Consider the following 14,550-nt stretch of genomic DNA (forward strand, 5'->3'; position numbering starts at 1 on the left):
ATGTGAGAAAGCTGCAGGTAGCTTCCCATGGGTCAGTGGTTCCTAATGGGGTTTTCCCAGGTTCTTCCTCCACCAGTTATAGTGGCTACCATATATCCTCATTTATAAATCTAGTTCAGCTGCAGAGTGCACAGACCCAGGTCCACCATCACATAACATGGCAGCAGATCTGGGTCTATGCAATTCGTTAGAAGTAATCAGTAGAATAAAAACAACATTGATTGACCAGTGCATTATACATTGTCTAGATTGTATGCAATTGGTCTCAACATGTAAACAAGTATGTACAGTAGACCAATTTTATCCATTATCACCATCCTATTCCAAGTTCTGGTCTGGCCCAGAGGTTAAGGCAGATATAAACTTAATTGTTTCTCATTTTTTTAGTGGATTGATTGGTCAGAACTGGGCAATGATATTTGCTGGAGCAGGTTATAATGTGTATCTGTTTGATGTGGACCCAAACCAGCTGTCAAAAGCCCTAGTACAAACAAAGCAGACTCTAGCCAGATACCAGTCCCAAGGAGTGATCAGAGGGAGTGGAACAAGTGATGAACAAGCAGCAAGGATTCATGGCACCAGCTCACTTCCTGAGTGTTTAGAAGGAGCATTTTATGTTCAGGTATCCTATACTTTTTATATATAAAAAAAATAAACTAAATTCCTATAAAATTAAGACAGCATACTGCATTCAACTGATTTACATTTTATGTTCTTTCCTAAATTAAATACAAAAATAAACACAAGTCCCCTCGTGTTCTAGCATGAACATCACTTGAGAACTAAACTTCAAATACATTTTTACAAATATTGGTCACAGTGACCTACTCTGAGATGAGAGTCAAGTACTCATCAAGATGCATCTCCTAAACTAAACCTAACAGGTTGGTAAAAGGATGTTTTTCAGACACATGCCCAAAATAGCTCTAACAAAATACACTTGCTCGACAACCCTATTTTTTTATACATTTTTTGACAAGAGGTTGAAACTTCATTACCTTATATATATATATATATATATATATATATATATATATATATATATATATATATATATATATATATATATATTAAATTGAGTAATTTTAATTTTCTTTATATATTTGCCTATCAACATAGTGTACATTAGAAATAAGTTGTGTCACCTTGTCTAATAAATTTTTTATTTGATTTCTTTCCAAGGAACGTTTTCTAAAGGTCCACATGTTAATAACAACTCAATAGTTCAGTTTTCCAAAAGTGTACAAATGTCCAGGCTTCTCAACCAAACTTGAAAACAGAAATGAAACTCGGGATGTATTGGTCGATTTTTTTACATCCATCTGTTAAAACTATAGCTTCAAGTTTTATGATTAGCTCACATCATAGTACTGTGGATGTGTCACAATTACAGAAAACACTAACTCCATCTGTGAATAGAACCAGCAGTTATCTTTTCTTTGAACAAAATCAGTTTAAATATACAATGTAGTTATTACAGTTCCCAGAGAGCAAAAACATTGTATACAAGGTTTTATAAGTTTCTAATACCCAGCTTAGCTTAGTTGTCATTGTCAAACAATCACATAGGTGTGTGTGTATGTGTATATATATATATATATATATATATATATATATATATATATATATATATATATATATATATATATATATATATAACTGTTGATTTATTATGAAGTCAGCATGAGCAAAACAAGCTCATTATTATTCATGCAAGACAAGTGATTGCTAATTATAGGTAACCACTGAAACAGAGAACAGAAGTAGTAATGTCATGATTTGTGAAATTAACAAGTAAACTTATTACAAGTGAAGCTATTTTCATCAGTATGATTGATAATACATGTAGTCCACTCATTTATAGGAATGGAATGATAAGAAACAGTCTGTGTTAGGATTAGTAAAAACAGCTGTAGCTTTAAAAAAAAAAAGAAGGTTGAACCTTGGAGAAAGAAATGACCTGTAATTCATATTATACATTCTGTGATATAAGTTAATTAAAATAGTCCACATACTTTCTACTATGCTTCAAAAATAATTTTGAGCTTTCCAAAATTTTCACTTTAGAATAGTCAGTTGATCCTTTAACAACTGGAAAAACATATTTTTCACATTATATATGTTTCTATCAGTAACAAAGAGTTTGAATCCATAAAAATCAATAGCCTTTTAATGTGCCTGCAGATCCGGGTCTATGTTGTTTGTTCTGCTGATCACTCCAAACAAACTGCACAGACCTAGATCTGCCGGTGCAGTATGCAATGACAGATCTGGGTCTGTGCAGTTAGCAATTGGGCTCAGTTTGAAGCTAGTGTAGATGGCAGTTTTTTTTTATTTTTTATTTACATGGAGTTTTTTTAAATGGTGAAATCTTGGTGGTGTTCAGGATCTGAAAAATTTCACAGATGACTGCCCAGTCATCCACTGGCAACTGGTCACATTTTACAAAAATAAGTCTTAAAGTTAGAAGTAGATTTGACATTTATTAGTCAGTGTTAAGGTGGACATAAATTTTAGTCATTCATATCATTGGATTCAAGTTGTAAGTCTAAGTCCAAACTTACGTTGTTCTGGTGACATCCAAGCATGAACTTAATATCCTGACTTAAATTGAGTATCTGTTGATAAAACTAAGGCATGAACTTAACATTCTGACTTAAATTCACTATCTTTTTGAAGAAATCCAAGCATGAACTTAGTATCCCAAATTAAATTTGCTGCACTTTTGAAGAAATCCAAGTATGAACTTTGTGTCCAAACTTAAAGGTATATTTTAGTGAAATCTAAGTATGAACTTTGTGTCCAAACTTAAAGGTATATTTTAGTGAAATCCAAGTATGAACTTTGTGTCCATACTTAAAGGTATATTTTAGTGAAATCCAAGTATGAACTTCGTGTCCAAACTTAAAGGTATATTTTAGTGAAATCCAAGTATGAACTTTGTGTCCAAACTTAAAGGTATATTTTAGTGAAATCCAAGTATGAACTTTGTGTCCAAACTTAAAGGTATATTTTAGTGAAATCCAAGCACGAATGGTATCTCAACTTTTATTATCTTGTCATGAATCAGTAAAAGTATTCTTTCTGAAATAAATAAAATATTACATTTTCTTTGTTCAATTGAAAAACATTTAGGAAAAGTAAAGATATTAAGTCGCCCATATAACAACCAAATATCAATGTTTAGTACCCTAGACCCAGTTTTATGGTAGCCCCTGTGATCTGGTCACATGATTTGTTGGACCCTGCCTAAACCTTAGAAGTTTTAGGAAGTGATGTTCTCTGTAAAGATGGACTAGAAATTCTTGTGTTCTTTCGTAAAGTTGTTTATTATCATGGCATTGCAGGGAAGGTGAGGGGTTAGGTGTCATATCATAGCAAGACTAGGAAGGTGAGTGGTTAGGTGACATATCATAGCAAGACTGGGATGGTGATGGGTTAGGGGTCATATGGCAATTTGGGAAGGTGAGGGGTTTGGGGACATATAGAATTAGCTTGGCTGGTTAGGTGAGGGATTCAATGTCATATCATGGCAAGACTGGGAAGGTGAGGGGTTAGGGGTCATATAGCAAGACTGGGATGGTGAGGGGTTAGTGGTTAAATGACAAGGTGGGGGGTTAGGGGTCATATAAAATTAACTACGCTGGGTAGGTGAGGGATTCAGTGTCATGTCATGGCAAGACTGGGAAGGTGAGGGGTTAGAGGTCATATAGTAAGACTGGGAAGGTGAGGGATTAGGGGTCATATGGCAAGGCTGGGAATGTCAGGGGTCATATCATAGCAATGCTGGGAAGATAAGGGGTTAGGGGTCATATAGTAAGACTGGGAAGGTAAGGGGTTAGGGGTCATATCATGACAAGGCTGGGAATGTGAGGGTTTAGGGGTCATATCATAGCATGGCTGGGTAGATGAGGGGTTATGGGTCATATTATAGCAAGACTGGGAAGATGAGGGGTTAGGTGTCATATAGTAAGACTGGGAAGGTAAGGGATTATGGGGTCATATCATGGCAAGACTGGGAAGTTGAGGGATTAGTGGTCATATCATGACAAGGCTGGGAAGGTGAGGGGTTAGGGGTCATATCATAGCAAGGCTGGGAAGGTGTGGGGTTATGGGTCATATTATAGCAAGACTGGGAAGGTGAGGGGTGGTATGTTAATAATGTAATATGCCTGGTTGTTTATTGTTTATTACTAGGAGTGTGTACCAGAGAACTTGGACCTGAAGAAGAAGGTATTTGCCCAGATGGATGAGCTGGCCTCTGATAACATGATTTTAGCCAGTTCCAGCAGCTGTCTTTGTGCCTCCATGTTTGCTGAGGGATTGAAACACAAGGAGAATGCCCTTGTAGCTCACCCGGTAAGTTCAAACTTGGGAATATTTTGTTTTATTAAAATGTATTGTAGAAAGTGTTCATTGATTATTATTGACAGTTATTCATCAAGATTTTTGAAATACTTCCTAAGAAAGGGTATTTTAATGTTTTTTAATGTTTTCTTATTTCATGGTGTTTGTTTTTGTAATCATATCATTATATGTTTTTTATCTTATAGGTATTTTCTAATGTTGTAAAGCGCCTAGAGCTTCTAAAGATTAGGCACTATACAAAGTCCTCATTATTATTATTATTATTCAGTGCCACATAAAGTGTCCATGATATTTTCAAGAAGTAAATTCAGTTAATATCTTTCTCATGTCAATTATTGTGAGGTCACAAAAGTTCACAGTAATGAAATGTGATTCTGTACAGAAACATCCACACTCAGTTTAATGAAAGAAAACGTTTTTTTAATGTACAACAAAATCATGCTATAATAAGCTTTGTTATGTCTGGTAAGTATGAATGTTTTGGAAAATATTGTGGTTCATGAGCTGGTTTGAGTTTATTAAAAAGATATTTAAGTATAAAGATTCAATGGAATCTACCAGAAATGTTGTGGACATGTTTCTTTATGAATATTTTCAATGGAATTAATATTATGAATACAATGAGATTGGCTGGTGAATGCAAGTACAGCTGTACTTCAGTTGGCATTTTTGTTATACATGTTTATATATGTACCAGTAAATAATTCTCTGCTGAAAAAACATTAAATATTAAATAAGTTTTGAAAACTATTTAAAATATTGTAACATTATGATCCAGATTGGGATTCAGTTTTAGCAAAGATGCAGTTTTGTGAATGAGATGTATAAATTATTTGAATGGTGAATGAATCTGACACTAAACTCATTCACACAGAGTCCAACAATGAGTTGAACAGAATGATGCATAACTGATATAAGGATATTATATTGTTCCTAATCAGAACATGTAACTTCAGTGAGTAATCTAACAAGAAGCAAGGTACGTAACTTAATGAACAAATATAATTGATATATGGATAAATAATGATGATTGATCAATTTTTAGAATTTAATCACAAAAATGAATTCATTTTCATCTATCACCAAGGGTATCAAAGTATAGGATGTACACAACTGTGAGTAAGGTATAATCAAAGCATAGAATTTGTACAAAAATGTGAATAATGTTTCATCCACAAGTATGGGATATATGTTTTACACGATTTTCATTCATATGGTGATACTGAATACCGGTATTTGTTAAACAATGGAATATATGTAACTTGTGCTGTCCAGTCGAGAGTCACAAAGTATTTCCAGTTACACAGATCTAGTTGAATGGTCAAGGAGCGACCATGCATGGCCTGCCCCTCCCAGTTTGCTGAAGGATCCCTCAAGAGTTCCCTTATTCACTGCAGACACATTGGTCCTGAAACTTTGGTCCCTCACTGCAAGATAGTTAGTACTGTCCTCTGATTCAATGTCACCATCAACAATAGCATATAGTTTTTACAAAATAAACCAGAGTTCACCAACTCCCCATCCAAAATCAGTTCAACCGCTGAAGATCTGCTCTTGTAAAGTGGACAGCTTTCTGATAAAATTCACTGTGTTATCTCTTTGTTTGGAAGGTCACAATCTGAAACAGATAAGAAAAACATTCAAGACCTGTGTAACATAACATTATCACTATTAGGATATGACAGCTATTTCGGCATGGAGTGTCAAGTGGTCTTCAACAGATGTTGTAAACCACTCCCTCGTAGCTGAGCCATCTGTCTGCCCTCCTGGCTTCAACCTTTAATGTCTTCCTTGAACCATGCTGAACCACTTCCAGACAGGACAGGGTTGTTGTGCAGTCAACCTTGTCTAATGGGGCCAGGCCACTGACTCTTCCTGTTGCTGTGGAACTGTATAGACCATGTCACACATTGTAAACAACTGTCCTCTGACAGTGTTCCCTGGTGGACTGCAGGCTCTGCACCTTGCTGATGATGATGCTGTTAAATTGTGGAGCATGCACTGCACATCAATCATTCAGTCAATCATAAATAAATATAAAGAAAGAAGAAGCAACCATACACTATGCCTAATCTGATCCTACTTCTGACATCATTGTATTTGCACCCTTTCCAGATTGAAAATTTCCACCTTTGTCACTTTAACGTCAGGAATATTAGCCTGTTACCTCTTGATTGCATGTCATACTAAAAGATGAAAATTTGACTTTTTCTGTTTAACTCATATAGACAAAGGGCTATAACTCTTGACATTACCTCCCTATTCCACTGTCAGGTATCACCAGATTTTTAGTTTCTCTGCTTTACTGATAACACATACATTATACCTCCTACAATCCAAGCCATCTTAGTATTAAAATTGGACCATCCAACTTTACATTTGGATTTATTGTATTGGACAATAATTCTTCTACAGGTTGTATTCATTGTTTTAATTTTGTATCCGAATTTTAGTGACTTTGTCACCTTTACAGACTTCGCCTATTTAAGACTATGTTTCAACATGCTGTTGTTGAACTCATTTTGTCTTTTACAAGTTAGCACGACACTGACTATTTTTGCTTACACTGTTATTAACGGGGTGGTATTAACAAGTTAGTAACATGCTGAATTGCTCATTTTGGCTGTGTTTTCTCTTCTTGTGTTGTTTTCTGCAGAAATGCCAACTAAATGCATGAAATACCAAATGTTCAAAGTAAAGGAAGACAACCATGACTCTTGTATCTTATATACTATAAGTGTACATCGTCTGTGGCATTCAGCATGCGTAATACAGAGGAAGACTAGGCCACAGTAGTCCAGATGGCATCAAAATGGAAGGAAAGACAGAATAAGTCAAGGAAAGTTAACGTTGATGTGGAATTAATTGTATGAACCAATGCCAGTGTTGTACAGTTGGGTGCCCACCTGTTGCCAGACTTAATTACTGTCATTGGCATGTGGGAGGCATGGGGAGCAGCTTCTGCATATCAACATCCTGGAAGTGAAAGCCATTAATCAATCTTCATTTGGATCTGTGCACTTTTAAAGCATCTGATGATTGATCTTTTTGTGACAAGGTGGAATCACAAATTGCCCAACTTTGTCTCTCCAGTTCCAGACCCAGAAGCTTGGGCCAAGGATGTTCTATCAGTCAGTTGTAAGGGGTTATGGGCATTTGCGTACCCTCCCACACTCTTGGTACCAAAATAATCCAGTAGTTACGGTGTCAGAAGTGCATAATGATTCTGATAGTCCCTCTTGGGATAAGTCCTGGTTTACAAATCTACTTGATCTAACAATATAACCACTTAGGAAGATTTCTGGTCAACCTATATCTTTTCAAGCAACCACAATCATGGATGTTCCATCCCTGCCCATATTGTCTTCATGCTTGGCTCTTGTCCAGACAGCCTTGTAGACAAACAGTTCAAACCTTTGATTGTGGAGGGAATCTCAGGAGCAATAATGCCCTCCATTCTGAAGGCTTATGAGGAAAAGTGGTATTTTTTCATGGACTGGTACCATGGTCTCTCAGAATGCTTCAGTTTCTCAACTGGCTGAATTTTTTCTCTGGCTCATCCAGAAGAAACAGTTGACTTCAGTTACTATCAAAGGCTATTGCTCCATGATATTAGACATATTCAGGCATCATGGTAGACATGATATCGGGCATATTCAGGCATCACAATAGACATGATATCAGACATATTCCGGCATCATGGTAGACATGAAATCAGACATTCAGGCATAATGATAGACATGATATCAGATATATTTAGGCATCATGACAGACATGATTTCAGACATATTCAGGCATCATAATAGACATGATATCAAACATTCAGGCATCATGGTAGACATGATATCAGACATTCAGGCATCATGGTAAACATTATATCAGACATATTCAGGAATCATGGTAGACATGATATCGGGCATATTCAGGCATTATGATAGACATGATATTGGGCATCATGGTAGACATGGTATCGGGCATATTCAGGCATCATGGTAGGCATATTCAGGCATCATGGTAGACATTATATCAGACATATTCAGGCATCATGGTAAACATAATATTGGGCATGATTAAGATCTGTCAGCTCTTTTAGCTGAATGTGATCTCAATCAACCAAAATCCATCACTGTGTTTCCAAAATGAAATCTGTCTTGGGTTTTAACATGGTTCAATTCAAATAAATTTGAGTCCTTAGCTCACACCTTGATGAAGCTACTATGATACAAAACATGTTTCCTGATAGCTTTAGCTTCAGCATGCAGGGTAAATGAGTTTCATGCCCAACTATCTTCAATTCAGACCTAATGGTTTGTTTGTCCTTTGGCACAATCAGGCTTTGTAGCCAAAAATAGGTTAATATCTGTCGGCAGTCAAAGAGTCGTTATTCGCTCGCTGTCTTCCATAGACAGGTCGAGAGCAGTGACCATGCAAGATCATGTTCTTGCACTCAAGCACTACTTGAAATTCACAGAGACATGTCGTGGCACATGCAGGTGCCTGTTTCTTCTGGTGAAAGCCAGGAAACATTATGTCACCCCTTAAGCCCTTACTTTGAGGCTGAAATGGGTTATATGTTCATTATACTCAGATCACATTACTTAAAGTCCCTCCCAACTACCCTGCCATGTGAGGGTTCTTGTTAATATAGTGCTCAGCTAAAAAAAACTAGTGATGCTTATTGGTGACAAGGGGATGTAATGGGCAAGAGTTATTGCCCTTTGAATAAGATAGAAAAAAGAAAATTTGTGTCTCTTTGTTGGCCTGGATTCACGAAGAAGAAGGCTAATATCCTAACATTAATGTGATTGGGTAAGCAATCAAAAGACAAACACAATTTACTTAAAAATTTGCTTTCCATCAGAAATAAATACAACCCCTTACCACAAGGAGTTAGGGGGCACTGAGTGGCCAAGTGGTCTAAAGCGCTCACCGTTATGGATCATTGCCATCTCACCTCTGTATGCATGGGTTCAAGTTTCAGGGTTTGGCCAATGTGGGTATGTGAAAAAGCATGCCAGTAGCTTCTCGTGGGTCGGTGGTTTTGTCCAGGGTTTCCCGGGTTCTTCCTCCACCATTTATACTGGCCTCCATGTATAGCCTATCTTGTTCTGAAAAATGGCATTAAACCCTACAACAACTGCAAAGAGTTAACAGCTGGTCCCAAAATAAAAAGTGGATAAAAACCCTTGAATGTTTTTAATCTTACCACATTCAACCCACTACTGGTTATAATTTTCCATCCTATTGGGTGAATGTCATACCTTTCTTGGGTTTCCTACTGACGAATTGGGTGAATGTCATGATTGTCAGGTTTACTATACTTAATCATATTAATAATGTATCGCTTCAGTCATGAGTAAATGTAGTACTTTACCCTTTAGTAATGTGCTGAGACTGAGCAACCAATCCTTTCTCCACTTGTGGACAGTGCCATATCCTTCATTCCTATGCAAATAGCTATCCTTGTTATCCATATTGTTTTCAAATGGGGACAATTTTGGGCCCCTTAACTTGCTTGAGCTAGGGTCTTCTTCCCCTACCTCTTAGCTTACAGTAATTCATATTTCTTGTATACACTATCTATTTTCCTGTCTTCTGACTCTATGGCTTCCAACTAACCTTCTCTTTGCCACCCTATCCTTTCCTTCTCTGCCTGCTTCTCTAATTCTGTCTTCTCCTTCTTTGCATGCTTCTCTGTTTTCCTTTCAAATACTATCTTTCTTTTGTGGAATTCTGTTCTTTACCTCTTTGCCTGTCACTCCATCTCAAATTTCTCTCTATCTGTATCCTTCTCTTTTAATCTTTGTTTCCTTTCCCAAGCATGCTCGTCCATTACAGATTTTCTCACGGACTTCTCCTTTTAATGGAGTTGTTTCATCTTATAATGGAGTTGTTTCCCCTTATAATTGAGTTGTTTGCCCATTTCCATTCCTAAGGTCATACCATATGAAACTTACAGTTATGGAATTGTCACACAAAGCAACCATATCTTCTTTCTCAAAGGGCAACAAAATATATGCAGTATGTATATATGACATACAATTGGACCAGTTATCATGTGAATGCAATATTTACTCACCACCTGTATTTTATTTTTAAAATATTTGAGTACTGTAGATACTGTTACAATATTTGAGTACTGTATATACTTTTACAATGTTTGAGTATTGTAGATACTTTACAATGTTAAAGCACTTTAGATATGTTTAGTGTCTGATTACTGTATATACTTATAGATTTATTTAGCACTGTAATTACTTTTACAGTGTTTGAGTATGGTAGATACTTGTACAGTGTTTGAGTACTGTAGATACTTGTACAGTGTTTAAGTACTGTATATATGTTTAGTGTTTGAGTACTGTAGATACTTTTAGTGTTATAATACTGTAGATACTTTTACAATGTTTGAGTTTTGTAGATACTTTTACAATGTTTTAATTCTGTAGAAGTTTACAGTGTTTAAGTACTGTAGATACTTTTACACTGTTTGAGTACTGTGATACTTTTACACTGAGTACTGTAGATACTTTTCCAGTATTTGAGTACTATAGATACTTTTACAATATTTGAGTACTGTTGATACTTTTTAATAGATTACTTTGTATCATTTTGTTCATTTCTGTTGTTTTTACAATTAGATTAATCCCCCCTACTTTGTGCCACTGGTTGAGATTGTGCCTGCCCCATTTTCACGACCAGAGGTCACACAGAAAACACGGTTGCTGATGGACAAGATTGGGCAATCTCCTATCACACTGCAGAAGGAAAGTCTGGGATTTGCTTTAAACAGGATCCAATATGCTTGCATCAATGAATGCTGGAATATGTATCAGGTAAACACATTGTTTTTATCAACAATAAAAATTAAAAAACCACAAAATATTAAAAAGCATGACAGAACATCAATTATTTAATGTAAATGTATAGAACTCCACTGGAATAGCATTTTTTACATTTGAAAGAAAAGAATATTAAACAACAAATATTGGCCTTGGTGAAAATATAATTATAGGTTACTGCATATGTATGGGAAAATAGGAACAAGTTTTTTCAGATGGATACTGTCTGACCTTGTGGAGTGCAGTATCCATCTGACAAAACGAGTTCATATTTTCCCATACAAATGCAGTAACCTTTTTATTATGTACTTATTTTGTTACTCTACCTAAGGCTTAATTCTATATAAAAAAACATACTTTACAAGAAGCAAAGTAATTGAATTTATGCTGTATTCCAAAATAAATACACAAGTGCAGATTCATCAATACATAACAATAATATTAATATGCACATAGATCCACCCAGCGAAATGTGAAAGGAATTTGTCATTTTGGTCTGTTTAAAATTGAAATATAGAGTCCTAATGTGAATGAATACATATTGCAACAACTTTTCCAGTTGGTCTGAAATGAGTGGATTTTGGTATTTTTGTCAGTTTTGCTAAATTTAGTGATTATGGACTGGATTTATCTGTGTCAGTTCTACATGAAGTACATGTGATTTGAGCAGCAAGGCACGCATCTTGATTTATCAGTATGTGTGTGTCTGTTCTGTCATTAAATGTTTGGAATCAAAATGTGGGGAAAATATGAAGTCTTTCAATTTTAATTATCAAAAAGGCACTATGGAATATAATATTCATTTCATTTTGAGTGAAGCAGATTCATCATTACACAACAACAATTTAAATGCACACATAACTCCACCCAGCGAAGTTTTAATGTAGTTATACACTCAGCATCACTTTAATAAGAAATGTCGTTTTGGTCTGCTTAAAGTTGAAATTTAGAGTCATACTGTGAATGAATGCACATTGCAACAACCTTTCCAGTTGGTCTGCAGTGAATGGATTTTGGTATGTTTTTCGATTCTACTAAATTTAGTGATTATGGACTGGATTTATGTTTGTCAGTTCCACATGAAGTACATGTGATTTGAGCAGTTATGAACATTTCTTCTAAATAACTGTTTAAATGACAGAATGGTATTTTCAATACAGCATCTCAGGTTTGTTGTGGACGTTGCGAATATCAGGTTTATTCATTTGCTTGTTTGAAAGTTTCATTTGTGACTCAGTAAACCCGTCCACATTGTTCACTTTATCATCTTAACTTAAAGTCTACTACATAAGTGCACATGGTTTGTTTACAAATTAGATCCTAATGCACTATACTATTTATGCACACGTGTTGTGCACATACATGCAAAATCAAGGTGTTCAGTATCATAGAATACTGAACAATTCTGACAATGTTAAGTTAACAAAGAAAAAAGGATATAATAAGAACTGTTTTAGTTCCAGGGAGCACAAAATAGTGAGTGTTTTTCACTATTCTAGTAACTTAAATTGTACCTTGCCCCTTTTCCAGTACATCCTTCCTTGATTTTAGAACATCTGCTGCCTTTTCCAACCAGTCCCTATTAATGTTGAAAATCAGTTGCAGATATCTTTTACATTTTATGTTGGACAGTGTCATTTTTGCAAACTTAGAAACAGTTAATTTGTTGTACTAAGAAGTGAACTTGAAGCAATAAGTGTCATAATGGGTCAGTAATTGCTTGCTTTGTTAAAAAGTATGTTGTTCATTACCTTATTTGATCAACAAGTGTTTTACTTGATCAATAATTGTCTTGCTCAGTCAGTAAGTGTCTTATTTGGTCAGCAAGTGTCTTACACAGTCAGATAGTGTACTACTCCATCAGGAAGTGTCTTACTCAGTGATCTACTCCAAAAGTGTCTTACTCAGTTAGCATCCTACTCCATCAGCAAGTGTCTTAGTGTCCTACTCCATCAGAAACTGTCTTACTCAGTGTCCTACTCAATTAGCAAATGTTTTAGTGTCCTACTCCATCAGCAAGTATCTTACTCAGTGTCCTAATCCATCAGCAAGTGTCTTACTCAGTGTCCTACTCCAACAGCAAATGTCTTACTCAGTGTCCTAATCCATCAGCAAGTGCTTACTCAGTGTCCTACTCCATCAGCAAGTGTCTTATTCAGTGTCCTACTCCATCAGCAAGTGTCTTATTCAGTGTCCTACTCCATCAGCAAGTGTCTTACTCAGTGTCCTACTCCATCAGCAAGTGTCTTACTCAGTGTCCTACTCCATCAGCAAGTGTCTTACTCAGAGTCCTACCCCATCAGCAAGTGTCTTACTCAGTGTCCTACTCCATCAGCAAGTGTCTTACTCAGTGTCCTAATCCATCAACGTCTTACCCAGTGTCCTAATCCATCAGCAAATGTCTTACTCAGTGTCCTAATTCATCAGCAAGTGTCTTATTCAGTGTCCTACTCCATCAGCAAGTGCTTACTCAGTGTCCTACTCCATCAGCAAGTGTCTTACTCAGTGTCCTACTCCATCAGCAAGTGTCTTACTCATTGTCCTAATTCATCAGCAAGTGTCTTACTCAGTGTTCTACTCCATCAGCAAGTGTCTTACTCAGTGTCCTACTCCATCAGCAAGTGTCTTATTCAGTGTCCTACTCCATCAGCAAGTGTCTTATTCAGTGTCCTACTCCATCAGCAAGTGTCTTACTCAGTGTCCTACTCCATCAGCAAGTGTCTTACTCAGTGTCCTACTCCATCAGCAAGTGTCTTACTCAGAGTCCTACCCCATCAGCAAGTGTCTTACTCAGTGTCCTACTCCATCAGCAAGTGTCTTACTCAGTGTCCTAATCCATCAACGTCTTACCCAGTGTCCTACTCCATCAGCAAATGTCTTACTCAGTGTCCTAATTCATCAGCAAGTGTCTTATTCAGTGTCCTACTCCATCAGCAAGTGCTTACTCAGTGTCCTACTCCATCAGCAAGTGTCTTACTCAGTGTCCTACTCCATCAGCAAGTGTCTTACTCATTGTCCTAATTCATCAGCAAGTGTCTTACTCAGTGTTCTACTCCATCAGCAAGTGTCTTACTCAGTGTCCTACTCCATCAGCAAGTGTCTTACTCAGTGTCCTACTCCATCAGCAAGTGTCTTACTCAGTGTCCTAATTCATCAGCAAGTGTCTTACTCAGTGTTCTACTCCATCAGCAAGTGTCTTACTCAGTGTCCTAATTCATCAGCAAGTGTCTTACTCAGTGTCCTAATTCATCAGCAAGTGTCTTACTCAGTGTCCTACTCCATCAGCAAGTGTCTTACTCAGTGTCCTAATTCATCAGCAAGTGTCTTACTCAGTGTTCTACTC

The 14,550-nt window shown here is 36.5% G+C and overlaps 1 protein-coding gene across 3 annotated transcripts in view; it reads left to right on the forward strand.

The window, feature by feature from the left end:
- Positions 1-14,550, forward strand: part of LOC149786201 (lambda-crystallin-like) — a 96,822-nt gene that overhangs the window by 75,753 nt on the left and 6,519 nt on the right. For all 3 annotated transcript variants that reach the window (XM_089976559.1, XM_089976558.1, XM_089976560.1), the window contains exons 2-4: positions 388-622; positions 4,198-4,359; positions 11,007-11,201. In XM_089976559.1, coding sequence (XP_089832685.1) covers positions 413-622; positions 4,198-4,359; positions 11,007-11,201 — 567 coding nt within the window. In that variant the 5' untranslated portion in view covers positions 388-412. The remainder of the gene's footprint in view (positions 1-387; positions 623-4,197; positions 4,360-11,006; positions 11,202-14,550) is intronic.

Source organism: Sinohyriopsis cumingii, chromosome 12 (assembly GCF_028554795.1).
Source record: "Sinohyriopsis cumingii isolate HCF-2022 chromosome 12, ASM2855479v2, whole genome shotgun sequence".
NCBI lineage: Eukaryota > Metazoa > Mollusca > Bivalvia > Unionida > Unionidae > Sinohyriopsis > Sinohyriopsis cumingii.